Here is a 17569-nt window from a genome sequence, read left to right as displayed (position 1 = left end):
TTTTTTTTTTTTTGGTACCAGGGATTGAACTCAGGACCTTGTGCTTTCCATCAGGATCCTTAACACCCTTGCAAAATGACTTAATGGCTTCATCTCTCTTCTCCCAGTCACTAGCTTCTAAAGTTCGTCCCCACATGCATTTCCAAGAAGTGTTCATGTATCATAACATAGTTTCAAGACACCTTGTTAGCTCATTACAACACTCAGTGGTTTTCATTGCCGTTATTGGTTTGCACCTCTGTCTTTGGTAATAAGAACGTAAACTCCTCACAGAAGGTGTTTATGTTATGGATGTTTGTGTTTTTCTAAAGTCTTTATCCATAAGAGGATTTCAGTAAATGTTTATTTAAATAATTGATCCTTGGTACCATTCTTTGTACTATGTTTACATTCTGTAAAAAAGATAAGTGTGCAGCAAAGTAAATGTGTGCTGCTTTTATCATTACGACTTTCTAAGTTGGCATATACTTATTGGATTAAAATTAAGGGGAGATGTAGAAGAATGAACATGAGAGGAAATTTGCTTTAGTAAAATGAAAGGAATAAATCAAAAGAGAAAATCAAACACATTAGTTCCCAAGCAGGTAAGAGGGAACATCCTCCAGGAAGCGACAGTCACAGCATAGGGGGACGGGCGCTGTGCTCTTCCTGCACTATGTGAGGCAGTGGTGGAGGTGGGGATGACAGTTCCCAGCCTTGGAGTTAAACTGCTTCACCTTCACACCCAAGCCCGGGGATTCTGCCAACAAGCACAGCCATGGGAGAGGAGTGAACTCTGGCCGTGGCACAGGGGCATTCCTACACCATGGTCCAACCGGCTGCACACTGTGTTCGTCTGGGAGTTTTAAAAATACTGATTTCTGTTGCAAACCCAGAGACTCTGGTCTGATTGATCTGGGCAACTTGAGAGTAGGAGTTTCCAGTGTCCCAGGTGATGCATGTGCAGCTGTGTTTGAACTGGGAGACATAGCTGATTCACATGTTCATCATGGAGAAGGGAAGTAGACAAAGAGGGAAGATAGGAGCCAGGGGCCCACAGTCCCCTCAGTGGGGCTGGGGACAAGGCAGACAACAGCTGGCTCCTGAGGCTAGGGAGGACCAACTGCATCCAGAGCTGGAAGAAGCTCTTCTGTGTCCTTTAATTTTTCTTTAGGCACTGACATGAAATAACTGTCTACATTAATGGGTACAATGTGATATTGTGACTCATGCATACATTGTGTGATGATCAAATATTTATATTCATCTCATGGAATATTTATTATCTCATTCATTATAAAGCCTCTCTTCTAGATATTTTGAGATATCCAGTGGAGTATTATTGACTATAGTCACCCTACTGTGCTATAGAACACCAGAAACTATTTCTACTCTCTGTAACTGTGACTACTAACCCTGATATGTCAACTTCACTGGATTAAGAAACACCTAACATGACATAAAATAAAAGTAATGAATAATAATAATAAAAAAGAAACACCCAGCAGATTGGTAGAGCACATTCCTGATGTGTCTTGGTGTGTGACCTTGGGGTGTACATCTGGTCCCTGTCCCTTCTCTCTGGCCCTGTTCTCCTGCTCTGCCTCCCAGCCACTATGAAGTGAGCAGCTTTGCTCCACCATGACCCTGAACCATGATGTTCCTGCCTTGGAGCCTGCTTACCATGGACTGACACCTTGGAAACCATGAGCCAAATTAAATCTCTCCTCCTTTAAGTTGTGGGTTTTGGGTACTGTGTCTCAGCAACCAGAAAGCTAACTAATACAGTAACTTTATAGCCACTTTTCCAACTTCTCTCCATTGTCTCCTCTTCCATACATTTCCCAGTAGTTCGCTTTGGTAACCACTTTCAGACTAACTTCTGTGAGATTAACTCTTTTAGCTTCCAGGTGTAAGTAAGATCTTGCAGGATTTGGCTTTTGTGCCTGGCTTATTTCATTTAATGCAATGATCTCCACATTCATCCATGTTATTGATAATAGGGTTTTGCCTTTTCCATGGATGAATAATATGCTATGAATAATAATAATAATAATAATAATAATAAGCACTACATTTTGCCTTACCCATTCATCAGTAGTGGGTACATAGGTTTGTTCCACATCTTGGCCATTGTGAATAGTGCTGCAGTGAACAAGGGCATCAGGCGTCTCTTGACATACTGATTTCATTTCCTCTGGGTACATACCTGAAAGTGGAATTGTTGGGTCATGTGGTAGTTCTATTTTTATGTTCTTCAGGAACATGCATAGGGTTTTCCATGATAACTGTACTAATCTACATCCCAATAACAGTGTGTAAGTGTCCCTTTTTCTCCACACCTTTACCGACACTTGTTATCTTTTGTCTTATTGGTAATTGCTGTTCCAACAGGAGTAAGGCAATATCTCATCTTGATTTGTGTTTTCTGATGATTAGTGATGTTGAGCAACTTTTTGTATACCTTTGGCCATCTGTATGTTTTGTTTCAAGAAATAGCTAGCCAGATATTTCTCTATTTTTTAATTAAATTTTTGCTATAGAGTATATATCCTTGATATCAATCTCTTATCAGATGTGTTGTTTTCAGATATTTTCTCTTATTCTGTAGTGTTTTTCCACTTGGTTGATTGTTTCTTTGTCTGTGCAGAAGATGTAATTCTATTTGTCTTGTTTTGCTTTTGTTTCTTGTGTGTTTGGGATCTTATCCAAAAAAAATCTTTGCACTGTGTAATGTCATGGAGTGTTTTTCTTATTGTTTCTTCTAGTAGTTTCATAGTTGCAGGTCTTACATTTAAATTTTCTATCCATCTTGAGTTGATTTTTGTATATGTTGAGAGATAGGTGTCAAGTTTCTTTCTTCTGCCTGTGAATATCCAGTCTCCCCAGTACCATTTGTTGAAGATATTGTCCTTTTCCCAAAACCTTATCAGAATGCCTTTGTTAAAAAATTAGTTAAATATAGATGTATAGGTTTATATCGTGTTCCGCTGGTCTATGTGTCTGTTTCTATGCTAATACCATGCTGCTTGAATACTATGGCTTTGTAGTATATTTTGAATTCAAGTACTGTGATTCCTCTAACTTAGTGATTTTTGCTCAAGATTGCATTAGCAGCCTCACCATCATTTGTAATTATTTCATTTCTTGCTGATGGCCATTCTTTCTGGAGTAAGGTAGAATTTCAGTGCTGTTTTAATTTGCATTTTTATAATGGCCAGGGATATTGAATTTTTTGACATGTATTTATTGGCCATTTGCATTTCTTTTTCTGAGAAGTGTGTGCTCATTTCAGTTGCCCATTTTTTAACTGGATCTTTTATTTTGGGAGTCTACCTTTTATAATTCTAGATATTAGTCTTCTGTCTGAGGAATAGCTAGCAAAATATGTTGCCGTTCTGTAACTTGTCTCTTCATTCTGTTGGTTCTTTTGCTTTGCAGAAGCTTTTTAATTTGATCTGACCCCATTTATTGATTCTTGATGTTAGTTCTTGTGCAACTGCAGTTTTATTCAGGAAGGCCATGCATATGTCTATGTCATTAAGAGTTTTATCTATTTTTTTCTTCTACCATATTCAGTATTTTTATTTTAATATCTAGGTCTGATCCATTTTGATTTTACTTTAGTATGTGGTGAGAGATATGAGTCTAGATTCAGCCTTCTGCATGTGTGTAGCCAGATGGTTTAACACATGCACGTCAATAAATGTAACACATCACATAAACAGAAGCAAGCAAACACATCACATGATCCATTTCAGGAGATGCAGAAAAAGCCTTTGACAACATTCAATATTCTCTCATGATCAAAGCCCTGAAGTAAACAGATAGAGAAGGCCTTATTTCAACCTAGTAAGAGCCATTTATGAAAAACCTACTGCTAGCATCATATTAAATGGGGAAAACCTGGATATTTTTCCTCTAAAATCAGGAACAAGACAAAGATGTCCACTATGACCACTCCTATTCAAAATAGTATTGGAAACACTAGCCAGAGCAATCAGGCAAGAGAAGGAAAGGCGGTAGGTATAGGAAGGGCAGGATCAAACTATTCTTATGTGCAGACAATATGATCTTTTACATAGAAGACCCAAACCATTCTGCCAGAAGTCTCCTAGAACTGATAAACAAACTTAGCAAGATAGCAGGATACAAAGTCAACATACAAATATCAATAGCATTCCAGGGGTGGGAGGAAGGACTCACATGTTTGGGGTTGTTTAAACTGGATTTTGGAGTGTGATATTTTTTGGCCTGCCACCTCAAAAACAATGGCTAATAGAATACTGTGTATGGAATTTGGAAAGAAAAAATATACATCCAAATTCCGTACCCACTGCAGATGCTGCCTATCGAGTGAATGGGCCACAGAGATACCTTCATATAGAAGGTAGATTTAAAAAATATGCTGTGGATGTATTTTTTTTTTGTACCCGGGATTGAACTCAGGACTTTGAGCTTGCGAGGCAGGCAGTGGAACCACTGAGCTAAATCCCCAGCCCCAAGTAGATGTATTGTTAGTAAAAGAGAATGCTCTCAGACAGCTATCTGAGATGTTAACCCAAAGGAAGACAACAATAATATAAAATCCACAGGATAAAGGAAGAACTTGCATGAAGCACATTATATACCTTTCTTCCATGTGGCAAAATATTAATAGGTCAAGAATGATCCATGAATGAAATTAAGGTAAACAACATAAAACATAAGTGAATGATAATATATTCAATGATAACGTATGTACACAGAAAACTCCAAAGAAAATAATTAGCACAAAGTGCAAACAGTGATTACTTCTGATTGTTTTTGGAGTAGATCACAATTTGTTTTTATTCTTTACCCTGTTTTAAAATACAAGACCTCCTTATAATTGGCTTTAATTTCTCAGTGAGAGTTATAATAAATCGTCGTATTCAGAAAAAAACCCACATCTTTTTCCAGGAGAGATTAAGAGTAGGAAGCAAGGGGAAGGCCACAGAATTTACCTTTTAGTATGAAGAGTTCACATATTTGTCTTAATGTTGTCTGAGTGAGTTAATATTTCTACTCTTCTCATGTCACCGATGAGTCTTGGTGAATCAATTATAAGAACAAACTTTTCCATGCATGTTGACGTTAAGGTGAAGCTTTCCGTTTACAGACATCTGGGTGTTATTACTTGCAGAGTCACACATTATATAAGAGTAACGAGCCCTCAAGTGATGGCTGGGCTTGTGGATGTGTTAAGTATCTTGCTGTCATAATGGATGCAGGACAAAAGCACAGATGTGTGTTTTTACAAATGACAAATATACCAACTCTAGAAACCATAGCAGATGTTGCCATAATGAGAATACTAAATGACAGAACTAATTTTACACAGTTATACATTGCTGTGGGCCAATTCAGAGAAGACAGAGAAGCCAGAATATAAGTGACAAGAACAATCAAAGAAAAATGATTCAAACACGCCCACAAGGTACATTTCAAAACGTCATTTCTGCAAACCTTTGAAGTGATGTTGGAGAGAGGAGAGTTCTCTCTAACCAGCATGAGGCTGAAATGTGGCCCTTTCCTTTAAGATCCCTCCCAATGTCACCCAGCACAAGGTCCTCTCACAATACCATTGTTACCTAAATAGAGCATTGAGTGCACATTGACAATGAAAATAATTACCCAATTACAGAGATTGTTCATTACAATAAAGTGGTTTTTGCATTGTGGACATCAAAGACTCTAAATGCTTTTCCAGGCCTCCCACAAAATGGATTAAATGGAGATTCCGAAAACTGGCATTGTACCTCTCATTCTGCTCAGCTGGCCTCAGATTGGTGCCTAGACCTCTCCTCTGCCTCAGTTTCCTTCCCTGCCTGACCCTTGCCTATAACCCCTTGGTCTGCACCTTGTCCACAGTGGGTCCTGTCCCCAGAGAAGTCACATAGACAGGGCTCCTGATGGGTGAGCAGCCCATAAGCTGCATTTTCTCTCCCCCGCCCCCCACCATAGAAGGGGCTCCAGCTCCTAAAGCCTTGCTGTTCCTAATCAAGGGGAGGCATGAGAGGTGTGTGAGACTTCGGGAAGTGCTCACCCCCCCCGCCCCCCGCGTCTTTTTTATTTTCCTTCCACTCATTAAATTTTCCTTTTGAGAATATGCACATGCAGATCATTTATCTAAATAACACCAGGTTTTATCCACTTTTTCCAAAATACACATAGAATCTTCTTAGCCCCAGTTTAAAGACATATTAACTTGGTTTTTAAGTATATGTAGCTCTGCAGAGCTGCTACTAAAAACAAATGTGGATGTTGAAAACATCTAAGGTAGCAGTAACCCAGATTGCAAGATTAAAAAAAAATGGCAGTTATACACAATGAAATACTACTCTACCATAAAAAAGGATAAACTTGCATCAATTGTAGGAAAATGGATGCACTTAATGACCATAATGTTAAGCGAAATAAACCACAGAAGCTTAAATATCTCATAAATTCTCTTATATGAGAAACCCAAAGTATAAATAATTTAGAGAACAAAAGACAAGATAGACAGCCGGAAAGAGGGAGACAGATCTTTGGTAAATGGGAAGGGGATCTTGAGATGGAGGGAGGAGGTGAGAAGGGAGGAGAAGGGGAATAAAGAGAAATAAGATGTGGTGTGTACGTGAACCTGGGCCCCATGATGAATGCAGTCATTTTGTACTGCAGACATGAACTAATAAAAAATAAATTTACAAAGGGTAGAGCTCACTCCGCCTCTCCTGCTCTGGCTAAGAGCGCTCCCCTCCCTCCCGCAGCCAGCAGGCAGCCTGGGTCGCTGGGCTCATTGTGCACAGGTGGACCCCATGCGCTCTTCAACTTGCCCTTTGCCCTGGAACTGCCCGAGTCTCTCCTTCCCTTCCGGGTGACTCGAGCTCTGCCCAGTCTTGACCTCATTCATGGTCCTGTCCGGGGGCAGCCCCCCACCTCCTCATCGCCCCAGCAGCACACTTCTGCCCACACCTCAGTCTGTGCAGGAGGGGGTCCCCATCTTTCCTGCATCCTTCATGAACCCAGTTAGTGTCCGGTGCCCAGATTTCCACCACTCAGAGAGAAGGAAGGCAGGATGCCACTCGCCCCATCCTCACTAGGGCATGCTGCTGTCTCACAGAAGCCGGGACAGACCTCTACTTAGCTCCACAGGCTGATGGTCAGATCCTGCTTGCTTGGTGCTGTTCAGTCCTAAGTCCTGTGACCTAAGGCCCTCTCATTTTCTCTGTATCTTAATTTTAAAAGAGAGTTTTTAATTTAATTTTGAAAACGGAAGAACAGATGTAAAGTAAGTTTTACCTGAGTGGTAGTGGTCATAGATTTATAAATGGATTCATAAAAACATAAAAGTATATTCATAAAAACCGTATTGTCATTGTTACTTTCTCATTGCTGGGACAAAATACTCAATACCCACAAGTGAAAGGAGGAAAGGTTTACAGTATTTTGGTGCTCAGTTTGTAGAGGTTTCAGTCTGTAGTTGCCTGGCTCCAAAGCAAGGTGGCGTGGCAGAGAGGCATCAGAAAGGGGAAAGAGTTCATGGTATGGCAGGCAGAAGGCAGCAAGCAGCAGCAGCAGTGAGCCTGCCTTCTTTCTGTCCCTTATATATTCCATCCGGGTTACAAGCCATTGATCTGTGCCACCCATACCCAGAGCGGGGCTTCCATTATCCACACCCAGCACTGTGTTAAACCAGTGTAGTTATCACACACCCTTAATCCCAGTATCACACACCCACCTCCAAAAAGTCCCACTTATGACTGTGTGAGGCTTTGTGGGGAGGGGCATCTAGACAGAAGCCATAACACATGTGATGTTTTAATAGATGTACACATCATGGAATGTTCACATCAGGTTAAACATGCCTGCCTCCTCCAGCACTCATATTTTCTTATGGTGAAAGCACTCAATATTCTTTCCTCTGTGTGTGTGAGTGTGTGTGTGTCTGTGTGTGTGTGTGTGTGTGTGTGTGTGTGTGTGGTATTGGGAGATTAAATCCAGGGCCCTCACTCTGAACTACATCCCCTAACCCTTTAAAAATTTTTTTCATTTTTAAAATTTTGAGACAGTGTCTCACTAATTTGCTAAATTGTTGTCATCTTCCTGCTTCTGCCTCCAGGACTGCTGAGATTGCAAGCATACCTCAGCTCCCTGGATTTTCTGGCTTTTTGAACAGTGTTGGATGTTACAGGTGCCTTGGTCATGGCATCTGTTGAGCACAGGGCAGGATGAGCCCATGCTAGGATGCCCTGTTGGGCTGTGTGCAGCATGCACTCTTCCTTACTGCATTATACTGAAATATTTATTCTGTGAGCAGCATATGTTAATCACAGTACAGTCAGTGCCACCTGAAAAGGTGTAGCCCTGTGAGTGATATCCGAGTGAGGGCCCCAGAAAGGAAGACGCAACACAGTAGTTCATGGGTTCTGATGTTTGCAGTGTTGGCTTCCAGTTCAGATAGAGCCCAGGAGGCTTCTATCTGTGTGCAAGGGCTGGGAAAGGGCTGGTGGCTGTCGTAGGCGTGGGCCCTCTTGCAGCTCCTCCTGCGAAATACATAGGCTTCTCTGTGTCACCCCTGCTGCAGGTAAGGTTTTCTGTTCTGTGCCGTGCACACAATTGGCTGGACAGGGCCCTAATCCAGGTGCAGAGCCTTTGCATGGTGATGGGTGATTTGCCAGGAGAGGCACAGGCCTGGCTTTGCAGATGCCAGGGAGTTCTGTGCTCCATTATTCTGTCTCTTCCCTCAGCTTCCATTTCTGCCTCTGAAATGTGAGGGTGTGCCTGGCCTGGACCATTATGGGGGTGCTTTATTTTCTGCAAGAATCTACCATTCTGGAACACTACAGGCTGACTTATAGATTGATGCATGGAGATTCTGCTGGTGTCTTCAGCACCGAATCTCACCACCAGATTACAGAGTAAGAGCACCCAGAATCGTGACTGGTGTGTTGGGAGTTACTCAGGGCTGGAGCAGGCAGTCTTTCTGCGGTGACATGCGAACCAGATGTACCCTGGCCTCTTAGATTAAAACTCTGAAGCAGTGACAGAAATCCAGGAAGTGTGCTACCATGGAGGGTGATAAATTCATAACAGAAGAGTGAGGCTAGAGAAAAGACGTATTTGAGCACTGTTTTTAATCTTTGCGCAATTGCTATATCGGCTTAAATGTAAGAGAAGATATTGGTGCAACCTGGTCAAGTGAAGATCCAACCTTGGTAGTTTAAAGTTGTACTGTTGAACTCTCTGTGAAGAGAGTTTGCAGCTTTTCCTTGCACCATAAGCAGGGCAGAGGTGTCTGACCTTCAGCCTTGTCTCCTTCTCCTGAGTGGCTCTGCTCTTTGCAAAGTCAGAAGCATGTGCTGAGGAGGTGTGTGACATGCCTGTAGGAAAGTAGATCGAGACATCTGAAGGTGTAGGCTTGAGTCCTAGCTCGTCACAGTTGTCAGACTCTGGGATGCTCTTCAGATACCTATGCTTGAGGTGCCTCTTCTGAAGTGGCCATAATAATCCTGATGTGACAGAATGAGAATTTACACAAACAACCTAATGTCCTAAACTGCATGTAATTCATGACCACAGATTCATGTGTGGATAGTCATCACTTGGTGTCTGTGCAGAATTTGTTCCAGGATCCTTCCCTGCTACAGATAGCAGAATACTCACTGTTCAGCACCCTTGTATACAAGGGCATTGGTGGAGGATTTTCAGATAACTTAGGCATGCCTCTGTCTTCCATTGTTATAGCTGTCATCTAGATGTCCCCCCAAAGCCTCATGCTGTCATAGGTGGGGCTTTTGGAAGGTGGCTGGATCATGGGTGTGTGGTGCTGAATTAGAGTGTGTGATGCTAGGTTTACGTTTGTGTGTGTGTGTGATAACTAAATTGTTTTAATGTAGATCTGGGTGTGGATAATGGAAGTGCCACCCTGGGTATTGGTGGCACCACACAAAAGGCTTGTAGCCTGGATAGGATAAAAGGGGAAGGGAGGCCTTCTGGTTGCTGCTACCTCCTGTCTGCCCTGCTATGGACTGTTCCTCCACTGCCATGCCCTCCTACCATGTCGCCCTGCCTTGGAGCCAGCTAACTATGGACTGAAACTTCTACTAACTGTGGGCTAAATAAACCTTTCCTCCTTTAACTATGGGTGTCAGGTATTTTGTCTCAGCAACGAGAAAGTCACTAAGTTATCCATATACTTTAAATAATTTCTAAATTGCAGTATTAGTCACTTACCTGTTTCTAGAACAAAATACCTAACACCCACAAGTTAAAGGAGGAAAGGTTTATTTTTGCTTATGGTTTCAATGGGTTCAGTTCAAGGTGGGCTGGTTCCAAGGCAGAAATAGCATGGTGGAAGTGTGGAGGAAGAAAACTGCTCATCCTATGGCAACCAGGCAACAGAGAGAAAAAGGAAGATCTGGGGATAAGATTCCACCCTTCTGGATCATGGGCCCAATAACCACCTCTTCCAACCAGGCCATGCCTTCCAGCCTGAGAGACTTTTAGACGATGTTTTAAGCCTACAACATAACAATTATTATTATTATTTTTTCATAACAATTATTACAATGCCTAAAATAGTGCGAGTGCTTTGTGAATCATTGTTAGGCTATAGTGTGTAAGGAATATAACAAAGGGAATATGTCTGCACCCATTCAGTTCAGTACATTTCTTCCTGCATGTTTTTGATTCATGGTTAGTTGAAGCTACAGATGTGAAAGCTGTGTCTAAGGAGGGCTGACTATTACTTTTGGGTACTTCTCTCTGCTCACAAGTAAGCAAGGCCTCAGAGCCTGAGAAATGCCTCTCCTTTCCCTTCTCTGCTGTCCTCTTGCCAGCTTAATTCGTCTTTCTTGTGTGCATGTGTGATGCGAGCACTAAAGATCTATCTTCATCAGCTTTCAAATAAGCAACACAGTGTTATTAATAGCAGTCTGCAACGTTAAGTCTCCAGAACTTGAATTCATCTTCTACCTGAAAGTCTCTACCCTTTGCCTCATATCCCCCCATGTACCCCTCCTCTGACCCTTGATAAACACCTTCTTTCTCTATTTTTATGACTTTGATTTTTGAAATTTCATGTATAGGTGAGATCATGAGGAATTCATCTTTCAGTCTCTGACTTATTTTGGTGAGCATAGTGTCTTTGTTTCATCCATGATATTGTGAAAGGTAGGAGCTCATTTTTTTAAAGATTGAATAATATTCCACTGTGTGTCTGAGTGTGTAGCCATAGATAAATGGATACAGAAAATGTATATACCTATATATACTCACATATATATGTGTGTATTTATGTATATTATATATCTGTATCAGTGGATGAATGGATACATGAAATATATATATATACATACATAAATAGATGTGAATATTTATGTGTATAATGAATATGGACACTCTACATTATGTGCATTCATCTCTCAGTGAACACTTGGATTGTATTCATATCTTGGCTATTGTGAATAATGCTTCAATAGATGTGATGGTGCAGATATCTTTAAACTAGTGATTTTATTTCTTTTGGATATAATCTCATCAATCCCTTAGTGGTACAGTAGTTCTGCTGTAAATTTTTTGAGGCACATTTGTGCTGTTTTTAATAATGGCTGTGCTAATTTACATTCCCCTAACAGTATAGGAGAGGTGGTAGATATGTTAATTGGCTTGAGTGATAATCATTCCACAACTTATATGTAATTAAAACATCACTATACACTTTAAATACAGAGGTTCTATGATTAAATGATGGAGTTAGGTCCCATAAACCCATCGTGAGTTGAAAATATTATAAGTGGGAAATGCATGTAATACAACTATCCTACTCAGTATAGCCTTGTATCTGGCGCCCTGTGCTGGTCCCCCTGGCACCCTCTGTGATTGTGGGGTGACCAGGACCTGGTGCAGTGGCTGCCCCTGCCCAGCATCCAGAGAGAGCATCCTTTTGCTGTCCCAGGAAGAGACTAAATCTCAAAATTTGAAGTATGAACTCTACTGAACTCTCTTTCGCACCATGAATTTGAAAAATTGTGAGCCAGCCCATTGTACATTGGGAACAGTGTCTACATTTTTTATTCATCAGCTGTACCTCAGTGAAGCAGGAAACACAACACAGAAGTGGGATTGTGATTTCAGACAAGGGCATGAGATTCATCAGCGAGACCTGAGACAGAAGATGTCAGTCTGAGGAGAGGGGACAGGAGTCTGTAGTTAGGGTCGGGGAAACGATAGTGTCCCAGGGTCTCAGATGAGGTCAAGAGAGAAGAGGTCAATATGAGTGTGGGGCTGTTCTGAAAAGGGCACCTGTGTCTAGGAGGAGAATATGAATGCTCTGTTTGCATTCCTGCTCCTTTTGGAAGTTTCCCAGGCTGCTGAGGGACTGTGAACTTGGGGAGGCAGGGTAGAGGTGACTTGGGTCAGGGCCCTCTGGGCAGGGCCCCTGCTGTGCATGGAGGTGAGAGGGGTGTGGCAGATGTGGGGACTCCTGGAATGTGTGGGGCAGGGGTGAGGAGCCTTCGCCTCTGAGTCTGGGTGATGGGAGGACCACGGAGTCATTCGTGTGGAAAGACTGGAGGATGAGGAGGACTTCTGCAGGCCTTCCATAGGGAGGGGTCCTCATGAGCCTGCAGAATATGGGGCGAGCTGTGTGGGGTGGATCTGTGATCATCAGAGGATGCCTGGGAGGACCCAGGGGCCCGAGGATGTGGGGTGAGGAGAGCCAGCGGAGGCCTGTGGCCAAACCCACACTTCTGCCACATGAAGTTGTCCTTCAACTCTGCCATCGACTGACTGCAGTCAGCACAGGGTCCACAAATCAAAGTCCATAGTGCTTCGGAGGGAAGAGGTGGGGTAAGAAGGCAGGTCCAAAGGTATGGTTAAAAGATGGGGACCCTGTGTTCTCCTGGGGAGAAGGGTGAGCTGCATGCTGAATGCAATCCTGTAGCTGGCCACTCTGCTCGGTTAAATCAAAAGGCGGGGTCCCCGTGGAGACTTCAGATACCAGCGGCACCTTGAGGGCTCCCAAGCCTCCTGCACTCCTGGTTGCTTTGATGTCGAGGTTCCCAGGACCCCCTGGGCTTTGATTATTTGTAGAATTTAAGTCATGAGAGTCAGGAAGGCTCTGTAGTTAACAATCACAGTTTAATTTTAAAGATGCTTGGTGATATGGTTGGAACCTTCCTCTCCAATGAGTTTCTCTCTCCAAAACAGTACTGAGCAAGTCTCTTTCCTTGTATACGTGATATTTTACATTTGTTCATACTCTCTTGGTGTGTGTGTGTGTGTGTGTGTGTGCAATTTCATGTTTAACAATTCCAGTATTCCCCTATGTTCCAAAGAAAATATAATTCCCAGATCTCGCACACTCAGCTAACCACACTTTTCTGGGTTCTCCTAGTCATACGCAGCACCCGGAATAGCACACAACATTGCAGACCCACCCTCGCTGTCTGCAGCACCTGCAGGGACACCCATCACCCTGGGCAGTGTGCTTTGTGAGCACTGCTGAGGTCAGCTGGCTTTCGCATAGCCAAGTGGTCCGTACCAGGCTGCTTGTCAGGTGAAATGCTAGCTGCTAGCTTCAGGAGGCAGCATTTTAGTTAGTCCACAGAGTGACTGGCAGGTACGATGAGGAGTGAGGCCAGAAGTCACATTCACTGGAAGACAAAGGGAAGAAAGCCTGGCAGATGTTCTGGTCCAGGCAGGCAGGCATTGGCTCCAGAAACTGTGTCCGAGATGGATGTGGAAGTGAAGCCCGGGATCTAGGAAACCAGGCAGCAGGCATTAGGCCCACACACTGGGAGCCAGGAGTAGAATGTCTGGACAATATCAATTTATAATCACAGAAATTGTCCTGCAGGACTGTAGAAGAGACTTGCTGAACAAATGCCTCCCACTGTTCTTTCTGCTATGAGCAGAGCTCGCCTGCCTTATCGCACAGCTGAGCTTGCCAGGGAAGGGGCTGGGAAGGCTGGTGTGATGGAGGGAGCAGGCGGCAGCCTGGCAATGTCAGGGCGTCGGGGCAGGACTGCTGGGACTTCAGAGAACTGAGGTCTGTTCTAAGACTGTAGCTTTTAATTTATTTATGTTTCCTTATACCCTGTGGTGTTTCAGGAAGGACTTACTATGCCTTCATAAGGGACTGCAAAATACAGATGAGTTAAAGGCATGTCAGGAGAAGCGGAAGAAAACACAGAAGTTACAGCATGAAACAGAGCAAGGATTGGGGCCTTCATGCTGCCTCCAGTATAAGCCACTCAGCTCCACATGTTCGAGGCAACCAATTAGAAGCAGAAATCTAATTACTCTCACAGTTCGCAGAGTCTTTAGGGCGAGATACAAATCACTTGTGTGAAGTTTCAGAGTTCTCCATGCAGTATGGACTGGGGCATGCTGGGCAAGGGATGCCACGCTATGTATTATTATGAGCTGCCTTCACAATGAAACCCTGTTAGTTGATAACTTGGTGGCAGTTTCTCTCTATTGGCTGCCAGCATTTGAAAAAAGCAAAGCCAAACAACTAAAAGTTGGCCAAAGGAAGTGGTCCAGTTTTCCCCTCTAAGCTGGCTTTCCGCAGAGGCGAATTGAATATTGACCTGATTGCTACCAAATACTCTCCTTTGCATGCTTTTATCTCCTAAGTCTGTTTCTTCATCATAAACTATCCCGGGGTATTGGGGCACTTATGGTGCATAATATGTAACACGTGAGTACAGTGCCCATCATATAACGCATGTACAGTGCATGTGTGGCATTGGTGACATGTATCGTTAACCAGTTATGTTTGGCAGCGTTAGCAATGACAGCAGTGTCAGCACGCAATGGCTGAATTGCACAGCGGGATCCGGTCTTGGGGTTGCTGGTGGACAGGGGCCTGGGGAAAGGACGCAGGAGCTGGGCATGGGGTGTCTGTGTGCCTTAGGGGTGGGCCGTGACTCACTGGGCAGGAGAGGCTCAAGGCTCACTTTGCAACTTTCTCCTCACAGGAATAACGCTGTACAGCCGTCCATATGGAGGGGCCTTGCTGAATGAAGACAAGATGTGAGTGGGAAGGGTGGAAACCTAAGCATAGAAGATCTTTGTGCCAACATCTCTTAGGAGAGATGTATGCAGTTAGTGTGTGCACGGGCCTGGACCTCTCCTGGTGGGTGGGAGGAGAAGGTTAATGGAAGGAGATGCAGCCACTGAGCTGCGAGTGGATGGGACCACCATGCAGCCCTATTCTAAGGAGAAACTGTCCCAAGGCAGAGAGTTCCCGGCAGTGCGTGGGGTGCACATCTTCCAGGACATTTGTGTGTACGAGTGCAGTGCTGGGGTGGCACCCAGGGCCTGGTGCCTCCAGTCAAGTGTTCTACTGCTGCCCTATGCTCCCAGCTGGGAGGTACCCAGGTACACCCAGGACAGTTTTTCTGGTTGACACACACGGCACACACACAGGTAAACAGGACAGCGCCCTGACATTTCCTGTGGGAGACGCCTTGCTGTCCCAGTGGAGGGGTGTAGTGTCACTCTCCACTGTCTTCTTACAAGGTACAGTCTTCTGCACAGCCTCTGTATTTGCCATCTCCCTTCTGTGTCATATTGTCAACAAACTTAACACTGCTTTGATAGTGAGGGCATTGTTTGTAGCCTGCCTATCAAGGTAGGAACATGATATGATATGCTTAAAAAAAAAATGACACTGGGAATGAACCCAGATCCTTCCAACTGAGCTACATCCACGGCTGGCTGTTTATTTTTATTTATTTTGAGACAGGGTCTCACTAAGTTGCTCGGTTGCCCAGGCTGGGCTCAAACTTGCCATCCTCCTGCCTCAGCCTCCCAGAGTGTTAGGATTACAGGTGTGTACCTGTGTGTAGCATGCCCGGCCACAACGTGCTTAATCCTTAATTCTGTCCTCCAGTCATTACTGTGGCAGGAAAGATGGGTCCCAGTTTGCCCTGCCCTTCACACACTGATATTCAAGACTCTACCTCTCATAGTCCCTGACAGCTGCCTGAGTCCAAGCAGCAGTGGCTGATGAATGAGACACGAGGGGAAAGGAGGTGCAGCCCAGAACGTGGTTCCATTCAGAGAAGGTTTCATTGTGTGGGACACTGGAAAGACCATTTGCTCCCAAGGTCCCTAAAACCAGGACAGAGAGGAGGCTGGCAGCACTTGCTGGACACGAAGGTGTTGCTAACGCTGCAGTTAAAAAGTCTGTAGGGGAGCGTGTGGTATATGTGGCTGCAGCATGGCCACGGTCATTTCCAGGATCTCCTTGGTTGGAGCGGGACAGTGCGGGGGACCTGTCGCCAGTGCCCTCACTGGCAGGCTTGCTGTGACCAATTCACCCCAACACAGGCAGAGCCCACACTGTGTCGCTGCTACTGTGGGGATGGCTTTCACCTAACGAGGAGTCAGGCTCGGCTTCCAGGGCAGACTTAGACAGCAGACGCAGAAATGCTGGGGCTCTGCTCCTCGGTGATGCCTTCCCCAACTTCTGAGCAGTGGTCCACCCTCCAGAGTGCCGGGGTTCTAGTGTGGGGAGCCGCACTTTTAGCCTACGCCTGGCCAGTCATCAGCCCTGCTGTAACAGCAGAGAGGACCACACCCTCCTCTCCTACCTGAGGACCTGCTGTGCTTTGCCCGCAGCCTGGAGAGCATCCGGCAGTGTGGTGTGGCCCTGTGCATTGTGCTGGGATTCTCCATCCTGTCCGCCAGCGTCGGGAGCAACGTGGTGAGGGACAGGGTGACCGGAGCCAAGAGGTTGCAGCACATAAGTGGCCTTGGCTACAGGACGTACTGGGTCACTCACTTCCTGTATGACATGGTAGGCCTGTGTGCATGGGGCAGGGGCAGGAGGGTGTGGCCTCCTGGGACAGGCCACAAAGAAGGGTTGCTTGTATTGGGAGGACATCTCAGGCCCAGCCACCTTCAGTGATGCCCACCAGAGCCTCAGGCTGGCTTGGGTAGGGGGATCGGGGACCTCAGCTGCAGATCTGGGAAATTGGAGACGCCCAGGAAAGCTAGGAAATGAGAGAATTGTCACCTTCGAAGTGCTCTTTTGGAAGAAGAGGAGGGCAAGATGACAGAAGGAATTAGGAAGGATCTGTCCTTCATGAATGATTTGTCCTCATTGCCTCGTGTGAGGGAGCCCACATTTCCCACAGGGACCCCCACACCATGTCTGCAGTCCCCGCGAGGACAGGACAGAGGCTCCTGGAGTTCTTCCCTGGCAGACATGTTTATCGTGCATAGATAGAGTTCCAGATGTTTATCTTGCCTCAGAAGCGCATCTGCCATGATCCACAGAGTGCTCCATGCCCTTCTGTGGCCAACACTCACTCTCTTTGTTTCCCAGTTGTCTTGGCCTTCTTGTGGGAATGTGATTCAGTCACCCTCCTGCCTTTATACGTGGGATTCTGGATGATCCCGGAAGTCTCTGGTCCAGGAGGAAGGCAGGCCAGGCCTCCCATTTACTGTCAGGGGCCAGGTTCTGCACCAGCTGCCTTGCATTTTGTACAGCACCTGACATTTTAACCTGTTGCTCTTCTATAATGTTTTTGCCTTTGAGCTGGCTTAGAATTTAGCTGATTTATTTCCT

The 17569-nt window shown here is 44.7% G+C and overlaps 1 protein-coding gene across 1 annotated transcript in view; it reads left to right on the top strand.

The window, feature by feature from the left end:
* The window catches only part of Abca13 (ATP binding cassette subfamily A member 13), a 267945-nt gene that overhangs the window by 148420 nt on the left and 101956 nt on the right, over positions 1 to 17569 (top strand). The window contains exons 27-28 of the mRNA XM_087196525.1: positions 14970 to 15024; positions 16618 to 16795. Coding sequence (XP_087052651.1) covers positions 14970 to 15024; positions 16618 to 16795 — 233 coding nt within the window. The remainder of the gene's footprint in view (positions 1 to 14969; positions 15025 to 16617; positions 16796 to 17569) is intronic.

The sequence above is a fragment of the Heterocephalus glaber genome, unplaced genomic scaffold, assembly GCF_053883595.1.
Source record: "Heterocephalus glaber isolate CG9 unplaced genomic scaffold, H.glaber_assembly_v1.0 deba00001610, whole genome shotgun sequence".
Classification (NCBI taxonomy): domain Eukaryota; kingdom Metazoa; phylum Chordata; class Mammalia; order Rodentia; family Bathyergidae; genus Heterocephalus; species Heterocephalus glaber.
This window is presented reverse-complemented; position numbering and strand designations above follow the sequence as displayed.